Consider the following 10,372-nt stretch of genomic DNA (forward strand, 5'->3'; position numbering starts at 1 on the left):
CGCCACCACCAGTCCCCCAAACCCCCACCTCCCCCATTCTCTACGACCCCCTTTGGCTCAGTTGACGTTCCCGCAGAATATTCCGCTACATCCAGAACGTCAAAGCGAACTGGCGATGGAAGGGTGCCCAGAGGAAATTTTGGAATTCTCAACCTACAAGATGCACGCCTTCGGAGGGGTCGCGCGTTGCCCGAAAACGAGACTTGATGTAGCGCACATGGATGACCAAGCTGCAGATATTTAGATTGTATTCGATTTGTACTACTTTCAAAAGGCCTGGCTGGGCCAGATCAACTTCAATTGGGGGGTACTTCAGTGGGAGGTGTCCGCATGGAATACAAAGCCTTTCAGGGTTATTCCCCACCGCCTATCCACACGGATTTTTCCTAGTGTTTCCAGGACACCGCACGGACGAAATGAGGATATCTATGCGCTGATTCATTAACACAACAGACCCGATTTTATTTCCTCGGGATTTTGTTGCTGTTGGTTTTTATTTTTCGGGGGGAGGGGGGCTACAATCAGGAGTCGGCTGCGACGCGAGCCCCTTTGTCTCCAAAAAGGTTTTAACAGAGAGGATTTTCTTCGCCGGCTGTTGCGCCCAGCTGCTCCGTGGGGACGGGCAGTAATGGCAGCCGCTCGCCCGCAAGCACAGGACCACCCGCCCGAAAACGGCTTCACCCCACTGGATCATCCGCCACCCAGGATGCTACCGCATATCGACGGGTCTGTTCTTCCGTCTCTCGGGGGTTTCGGGAGGCACCAAAAGCAGCTCATAGTCCTGACTTGGATACCAGCATTGTTCATTGGCTTTAGCCAGTTCTCGGATTATTTTCTCCTGGCTCAGCCAAATGGCACATGTTTACAATATATGGTGAACGACAGCAAACTGAACGGGGAATCCTATCTGGTGCCCAGTGCCGAGGATGTGCCCGCATTTCAACTCCAGGGCAACGGCACCGGGGATGAATTCGGCGACGGCAGTGGATTATTGTGCGCCTGCAAGGAGAGGACACTGGAACTCCACACTGGGCTCAGTCAGAATGTGGTTACCAAGGTAACGAGAGAGCACTAACCAAGCCCAAACATGACACGCGGGGGGAAATATCCCTCGCAATTACGAGTCTTCATCACCTTGTCGAATTCCAATAAAACTGCGTTGTTTGACGCAAATATTAACAGGGCTCACCCACTGACCTCAATCTGAGATTGAGTGCACGTGTGTGTCTTTGTGCGTGTGCCCTCAACCTATAGCAAGGGTGTCAAACTAGGATTGGTTCACATTAATGTCAACTCGATTGTGGGCCGGACCATTTTGAATATAATATTTAGATTTTTTTAAAAATCCGATTAAAAGAACTGAATCCAAGCTTCAAATATAGTTTTTTATAGATCTAAAACAATAAGGAAGGGAAAATGTATTTTAATCATTTGTTTTCCATTTCAAACGAAACTAAATATACTTTATTTATGTTCATCACCTGTATGGAGTTTGCATGGGTTTCCTCCGGGTACTCCAGTTTCCTTGTGCCCTGTGATCGGCTGGTCACCGATTCTGTGTCCCCCACCTCTGGCCTGGTGACAGCTGGGATTGGCTCCAGAATCCCCCACGACCCTAATAAGGATAAAGCAATTCTGAAAATGGGGTGGGATCTATAATCTTCATTGGAATTTGATCCTAAAACAGAAAGTCGGCACTCATGATTTATTTTTGCGGGCCGCACCAAATGATGCGGCAGGCAAGATTTGGCCACGTTGACACCCGTGACCTATAGAATATATATTTTTTTAGCATACCTAGAGTATGGTTTATAGTTAGCCTGTACACATTGTGTTAGTGTTAATTGTCAGGAAATCATTGGCTGCCATTTTTGGTGATAGAAATCCAATTTCATTTGACTGGGAGAGGCTGGCCGCAAATGATCTCTCCCAGCCTCACCCAGTTAAAATACTTTGGACATCACTTGCTATCAATGGGACTGAAAGATGAGCATTCACAGCCAGTCCTCCCAGTTCAAACCGATAGTACATGGTTTGCTGTCAATGGCAGATAATGAGTTTAAAACCTACTTAAGCAATAACTAAAATGTACCTCTTTGGACCAACCATCTGCCTTGCTAGTATGAAGTAGTTTTGTAAAAAGAGAGTCGGGTTTATAGTTATGGGTGTCAATGGCAGCATCCTTAACAATAGTACATTTTACAACTCTGGACCAACCAACCTTGTTGGAATAACATGATTAGATTTTATTACAATTATTAATGAAATAAAGAGCTAATTTATTACCTGTATGTCTAAATCAGTGGTTCACAAGTTGTGGTATGAGTTAAACCTTTGGTACACAGGTTCCTACTACAAAGGATCGATTTATTAAATGATGAAATTATCATTTTCATCCACTACAATTTAGACAGGTTATTTCAAAAGAAAGTATGAACAACAAGATTAATATTCCCTTCATATTTCGAAAATCTCTAGCATTGAAGATACTATGAAATACTGCTACAAATGGGGGTTAGAGTTAGGGTTGGGGTTTGGGTCAGGTTTAGAGTTAGGGTCAGGGTTAAGGTTAGGGTTAGGGTTTAATATCTAAGTACATTTGACAACCATAACCCTAACGGCGACCAAAAGATCGGCGACCAACGGGGACCAAATAGCGGCGACCAAATAGCGGCGACCCAAAGACCGGCGACCAAAAGACCAGCGACCAAACGTCCGAGCACCCGGTTTCATCCTCAAATCAAATCAAAAGCCTTTTTGTCATCATACACAGCTGCATATAACGAAATTGGTGGTGCTACTCCACAAAGTGTCTTGTCCCAGTAAAAAAAAAAACATAAATAAGTAATATAAAAAGTCACATCCTGCCAAGGTAAATTCTAAAATATTGCAAAATCTAAGACATTGCACATTGTTATTGGCCCCTGCAAAGTTATTGAACAGAAGGGAATATGTCATGGTGACGCAAATTCAGAGTCCTGATGGGTGTGGGGGGAATTAAACTTTCCTGAAGTTTATTTGTCTGTGCTTTGTGAGACCTGGAGCATCTCCCAGAGGGAAGCAGCTGGAAGAAGTTGTGACCAGGGTCGTGTGGGTCTATAACAATGTGCCGCTGAGGTTGCGAGGGCTGGCATTGTCATCCAGTGAGGGTAGAGAGCAGCCGATGATCTTCTGAGCCGTGTTGATCACTGCATGGCGTTTTTCTGTCTGCTGCCATGCTTGCAACGTACCACACCGTAATGCAGTGTGTCAGGATGCCCTCCACAGCGGCTCTGTAGAAGGTTACCAGAAGTATAATGTCTAAGTCGTTCCTCCTGAGTACCCTCAGGAAATGGAGCTGTTTCTGGGCCTTCTTCACCACTGCTGTGGTGTTGGTAGACCAGGAGAGCTTGTCCATGACGTGGACCCCAGGAATTTGAAGGACTGGACCCTGTCTACGCATACTCCATTTATGAGGAGTGGGGCCAGATATGTGCTGCGTTTTTTTAAAGTCCAGGACTATTTCTTTAGTTTTATTGGTGTTTTGTGTGACATGGTTCATCAAACACCATTAAGACAGTTTGTTGACCTCATCTCTTTAGGCACTCATCCGCCCCTGGGATGAATCAGACCACAGTGGTGCCATTAGCAAATTTGATGATGGAGATAGACAGGTGGTTCAGTGTACAGTCATATGTGTACAGGGAGTATAGAAGAGGACTCGGTACACCGCCTTAAGGGGAGCCAGTACTCAGTGTAATGGAGGAAGAGAGGTGGGGACCAAGTCTAACCGTTTGTAAACGGTTGGTTAAAAAGTTCTTAATCCAGCAGCAGATGGAAGAGGATAGTCCATGGTGGGAGAGTTCGTCTGCCAGAATGTGCGGTGTTATATTGTTGAAGGCTGAGCTATAGTCAATGAAAAGCATCCTCACATAGTTCCCATGGTGCTCCAGGTGGCTCAGTGCTGTGTGTAGAGCTAAGGCGATGGCGTCCTCAGTGGACCTGTTTGCTCCTAAGACAGAACAGCACAGCAAAAGCACAAAGTACAAAGCAAATCAAAGTAAATGGAATCATCAAATAATTAAGACATAAAAGCAGCAAAAACACAAAACGAGGAAGAGTGGACGGAGCTACCGCGGCCGCCGGCTGCCGCTTAAACAGCATTTTGGTTGCGGTAGCTAAAAAGAATACAGACTCAAAAAGATGTTGTAAAGTTGGACAAAAACTGGAAGCACACACAAGAAGTCTTCCACCAGATGACGAACTTCTACAGACTGTGACCGAGGTAGAGAATATGCAGAGTCGCTTTTCCAAGCTTATCCACGTAAGTGCAACATGCCTATAATCATTCAGGCTGTCAATGGTTGGCTTTTGGATTGGATTGGATAACTTTATTCGTCCTGTTTTCGGGAAATTTCGTTGTGGCAGTAGCAAGAGGGTTATTAAACAGGTCAACAAAGCAAAAAGCACTAAGTACAAATCAAAGTAAATGGGATCATTCAGAATCACCAAATCAAATCATTAGGACATAAAAGCAAAAAACTAAAAGAACAAGAATGGACGGACTTACCACCGCCGGCTGCCACTTGAACGGTGCCATCTTGGTTGCGGTAGCTAAAGCAGATAGTGACTTAACAGACGGAAAGTTGGACCAAAACTAGAACCACGCACAGGAAGTCTTCCACAAGATGGGAAACTTCCGCAGACTGTGACCGAGGGAGAGAATATGCAGAGTCACTCTTCCCAGCTTATCCACACAGTTCCTCAGTAGTCTGGAGCTTAAGACAACAGTAGCAGAGTCGAGCCCCTTGACTTCGTTGCTGGTAAACGCCAACAGCTCTTCCATCCGTGCCCGGTCTACTTGCCGAAAGACATTTAGCCGACTGACGTCTGGCCGAAGGGCAACATGCCGAAGGGGCATCTGGCCGAACGTAGAATTAGCCAAACCACTAATTGGCCAACCGACTATCTAGCCGAAGGAGATTTTGGCAACGCACTCGCCCCGCCCCGGTCGTGTGTGTGTAAAATTTTTTTAACCTCAGCCCGCGGGCCACACACGGCCCGTTACTGATAACATTCATTTAGAATAACAAGTTTCAGATATCAACATTCATTTCGAATAACAAGTTTCAGATATCAACATTCATTTCGAATAACAAGTTTCAGATATCAACATTCATTTAGAATAACAAGTTTCAGATATCAACATTCATTTAGAATAACAAGTTTCAGATATCAACATTCATTTAGAATAACAAGTTTCAGATATCAACATTCATTTAGAATAACAAGTTTCAGATATCAACATTCATTTAGAATAACAAGTTTCAGATATCAACATTCATTTAGAATAACAAGTTTCAGATATCAACATTCATTTAGAATAACAAGTTTCAGATATCAACATTCATTTAGAATAACAAGTTTCAGATATCAACATTCATTTAGAATAACAAGTTTCAGATATCAACATTCATGTAGAACAGGGGTCTCAAACTCAATTTACCTGAGGGCCGCAAGAGAAGGAGTCTGAGTGAGACTGGGCCGCATCAGTATTTCCACAAGAAAAGCGCTGATAAAACATTCCAACGTTATCAAATATCTTTATTTTTTAACGAAAAATAATGGATTAAATAAATTAAATTAAATATTAATACAAAATAAATCAATAAGTAATAAAAAAAAACAAAAAATAACGAGAATACAGGAGATATACAGTGGCTGGCTAAGTAGAGAAAACTAATTATTTTTATTCCGTTTCAAATGTCTGTATTAACAGCTCTTTAAATTTTAACATTCTGAACTTGAATGGAACATTGAACATGAAATATTCTGGACACAGCTTCTCTTACTTCTTGCTGCTAGAGACCTGGCAGCGCTTCTTCTCACATAGCTGAGTCACATTTGGTTTAAGGGAGGAAGCAGTGGAGACCCTCAATAGAGCTTGAAGATGCTCATCAGTAAGTCTGGACCTATACTTGGACTTGTTGAAGTTCAAGGTGGAGAAGAGTTTCTCACACAAGTATGTGCTCCCAGAAAGGCACATGGTCCGCTTGAACATTTGGGAAAGTTCAGGGAAACTGGGGGTCAACTCTCTCAAAAATTGCCCAAGCTTGTCTGCTTCTCCACTCACGTCCCTGAACTTGGCTTTAAGTGCAAAGTTGCACTGCAGGTCAATGAGCTCAATTTGAAGCTCAGGAGGGGCATCTTGCACATCAAAGGAGAAGGGGTCCGCAAAAAATTGAAATGTGGCTTTGTGTGTCTTGAAGTCTGAAAATCTGTGATCAAATTCCTCCTGCAGCTTCGAAACACATTTCTTACCACTGAATGGTGTGCCTTGCATGCTGGGAAATGGAAAAAGTTTGCCTGAGAGAGCTGGGCTTTCCATAACAAAAGTTTAGTGCAGAATGCTCTCACGTTGTCATAGGCAGGACTGACAAGTTGCCCCTGGCCTTGTAAATTCTTGTTCAGTACATTAAGCTCATGTGTGATATCAACAAGAAAAGCTAAGTCCATGAGCCATTTGGGATCACTTAGCACAGGAACAGCAACCCCGTCTATCTTAATGAAGTCTTTCACTTCTGCTCTCAACTCAAAAAATATCTTCAATACCTCAGTGAAGTAGAGCACATCCCCATATTCAACAAAGAAATATTGTACTCCCCACTTTTCTTGAAACTGTCTGTGCTCATCACTGACCTTTCTCTTCACGGCAGGCTTTGAAACAGACATTTCTGGGGCTGTAATATGTGTTTACACTAGGAATGAGTCTCGGATTGAATTTTTAACTTTCAGTCGCGCGGTTCTGTGGCGCATGCGCAATTTCGATTTGACCGTTTAACTTTCAGTTGCGCGGGTCTGTGGCGCATGCACACTTTTGCTCTCTGATCGTATTGGATTACGGCAGCTCTCTGAACCGAGCGGAGTGAGCGAGGCACTGGACAGCCCGGCCAATGTCCCACCTTCCAGAGCCGTATACTTCACCGTGATTGGTTCATCCAGCTCCGAACATGTCATTCATATCAATCTTGCGGGCCGCACGGACATTAATCTTGCGTAATAAGACGCGGGCCGCAAATTATTGTCCCGCGGGCCGCATTGGGCCCCGCGGTGCGCGGGTTTGAGACCCCTGATTTAAAATAACAAGTTTCAGATATCAACATTCATTTAGGATAACAAGTTGCAAATATCAACATTAATTTAGAATAACAAATACTACGTTCGGCCATATGCCACTTCGACGAGTTGGCCTTCGGCCAGACGCCAGTCAGCTAAATGTCTTTCGGCAAGTAGACCGTGTGCCCTTCCATCTTATCCCATGATGGAATGGTTGGTCAGAAGCGTTGCCTCTTCTTTTGTCCAGCTCCGAATCTCCGGCGGCACCGAGGTGTTGTTCCTTCTGCTGCGTATTGTAAAAACTAGTCCCATGTCTGTGACAGCGTAGGCATGGCGGAATGATTCCAGAAAAAGAAGTAGCAGAAAGAAGCCAGGCTAACAGAACAAAGAATGTTATAAAACTTTAAGGTAAAAAGTACAAAGTAAAAAGGAATGTATTAAGAAATATTAAAATGTAATTAAAAAAATAGAAGAGCTGGAAAACACTAAAAACAAATAAGGGTGGACAGAGCTACTGCCACTGGCTTCCGCGTGACGGCGCCATCTTGAAAAAAAGGTTTTTTAGGGACAGGGATAATGGTGGCAGATTTCAGGTAGCATGGGATGATGGATTGTTGCAGGGAACAATTGAAAGCCTTTGTGAAAACCCCAGACAGCTGGTCAGCACAGGCTTTGAGCACCTTCCCAGGTACTCAGGCCAGCAGCCTTGCTGGTCTTCACAGTCCGCGGTATCTGTCTCACATGCATGGTAGGCTGGTTGAACACTAAATTGCCCCTCGGTATGAGTGTGAGCGTGATTAGTTGTCCGTCTTCTCGCGCCCTGTGATTGGTCGGTTACCAATTCAGGGTCTGGTGCCCATAGTGGGCTGGGATAGGCTCGAGCACCCCAATGGCCCTTGTGAGGGTAAGCATTTCAGAAAATGAATGAGTGAATCTATTGAGGAAGCTGGAGAATTGACCATATGTTGAGAGTTGCATTCTTAGTGTAGTGTAGTATACTTTATCCTGTGCAAATATGGCTTGAGCTTGTGTTGACAGGACTAACAAATCTTCTATATTACTTTATTTTGGAAAATAAAGACTCCTTTTGAGCATTTTTCACATTTGTATTGTATGCCACAATAAGACACGATAATTGAAAAACTGCAAAGTAGGATCATCCATATTATCACTACCATATTAAGTTTTCACACTTATGCAGAAAATCAAGTCCACAAGTGCTGTTAACACGAAGTGTATTTAAATATTACAGCTATAAGCATGGGCCGCCTTGTGGTGTAGAGTTCACACGCCGACTTCGGTGCGGGCAGGCGCAGGGTCGATTCCCGCTTGTGGCGGAATGATTGTGAGTGTGTATGGTCGTTTTTCTCTGTGTTCCCTACCGCCAACTGGCGACCAGTCTAGGATGTAGTCTGCCTTTTGCCCAAAGTCAGCTGGGTTTGGCCCATGCAACCTCCACAACAATTCCTAGGATGTACAGTATGGAAGATGAATGAATGAATCAACGGCTATGCATATGAAAATACTAATATTAATATGTAAATATAATGCATATATTTTTTTAAATGCAAATACTTTAAATACTGTACTCACAGTGAAAGCAGTTCCTTTCCGCTTGATATAAATAAATAAAAAACATGTTAAAGGGAGTTATAGTCCTTGAAGGGGACCTTTCTGGTAGGTACTGTCCTCACAGTGACAACATTTCCTCTCCGCTTAAATTAAATAAAACAGATTATTGGGATCTTTAGTTCAAGTCTTTCTTGTAAAATTGGAGAGGTATTGGATAATGGATCGCAAGTTGAAGAGAGGTAAGTGGCTTCCGCTTCCGAGTTTCAGCATGGATTTTGACATTTTTCTAAAAAAAATATCTAAAAAATATAATATATACATTCATACCTCTAGTTACGAATGCCTCTAGGTACAAAGTTTTCAGGTTACGAAATTTCATAAATTGACATGAGGGACACAAGATATAGAGGTAGAACGGGCTCTTTCCGCCATCTGGCTGACAAACTTGGCTATCCCATCCTATTATAATGGCCGCAGAGGGGACTATTTCAGCGCCGCAGGGCGCATTTTCATATGCTTTATTTATTCTAAGACATTAAGAAATCATTTGCTTATAATTTCACATCATTTATATACAATTGTGACACTGACCACTTTTAAAGGCTTTAGTTGGTAGTTGTGTGAGGACCGTGGAACGAATGAAATAATTTACATATAAAATACACCTCTACTTACAACATTTTCATGTTACAAATAAAGTTTTGGAAACAGTGAATTTCGTAAGTAGAGGTACGACTGTACTTCCGAAAAAAATCTATGACGCACTGAACCCATGAAGTGAAGAAGGATGATAGTAAATCAAAGCTAATAGCTTAGCCTTGCTGACCATACAAGGTTTTACACTGTCATGTTGCACAGACGAGCGGGTGTGTAAGTAAGGGATGGACTAATCGTAGGGATATAGGGAGGACAGGAACGGCGTTGGAAACTTAAAAGGTTTAATTTAAGAGACTGAAAACAAAGTGCAAACAAGAGCAGGGAATCCAAAAATGCAAAGGTGAACCAAAAGCTACATAATCGAACAAACCAGCGAATGGCTTGGATGCACACCTAACACTCACATGACACTGACAAGGACATAACAAGAAATTGACAAACAAAGGGGACTTAACTACACACACGTGGGTTAAAGACACATTGAGAACCGTGGCCGGTATACTTGTCTAAAGTCATTTGGCCGACTGACGTCTGGGCGAGGGCCAACTCGCCGAGAGGGCATCTGGCCGAACGTAGAATTAGCCGAAGGACTAATTAGCCGACTGACTAGCCAGCCGAAGGACGTTGTCCCGACGTGCTTGCCCCCCTTACTTTGCCCCCAAAATGCCTCATTCTGTACATCCCTCTGTCTCCAATTATGGGTCTAAACGTAGGTAGTAGTTTTGCTGGTCGGTGCGAGGCTAGAGATACTCAACTTGGCACTGAAAATCATGTAGATAGGATGCTGACTATCGTTCCGTTCCGTGAAACATGAGAATCCATACTGTAAATATTTGTCTGACCACTTTTTTGCTCGAAAAAAATGAGTACAGATTAAAATATGAAGAATGTAATTACACGACATGTAATACGATGACATTCACACGTTGGATCACTCCTGAGTGAACTAAATTCCTTCCAACACTGATTGGCTTAGGATTGTCACCTACTCATCTGCAGCTAGTGATGGCCCGGCAGGACATGTCATCGCGTATAGACATGATAAATC

General features: G+C 43.3%; 1 protein-coding gene across 1 annotated transcript in view; it reads left to right on the plus strand.

The window, feature by feature from the left end:
• Window positions 1–10,372, plus strand: part of slc22a23b (solute carrier family 22 member 23b) — a 25,814-nt gene continuing 15,442 nt past the window's right edge. Inside the window, exon 1 of the mRNA XM_077716256.1 lies at window positions 1–1,057. Coding sequence (XP_077572382.1) covers window positions 629–1,057 — 429 coding nt within the window. The 5' untranslated portion in view covers window positions 1–628. The remainder of the gene's footprint in view (window positions 1,058–10,372) is intronic.

The sequence above is a fragment of the Stigmatopora nigra genome, chromosome 5 (assembly GCF_051989575.1).
Source record: "Stigmatopora nigra isolate UIUO_SnigA chromosome 5, RoL_Snig_1.1, whole genome shotgun sequence".
In the NCBI taxonomy this organism is placed as follows: domain Eukaryota; kingdom Metazoa; phylum Chordata; class Actinopteri; order Syngnathiformes; family Syngnathidae; genus Stigmatopora; species Stigmatopora nigra.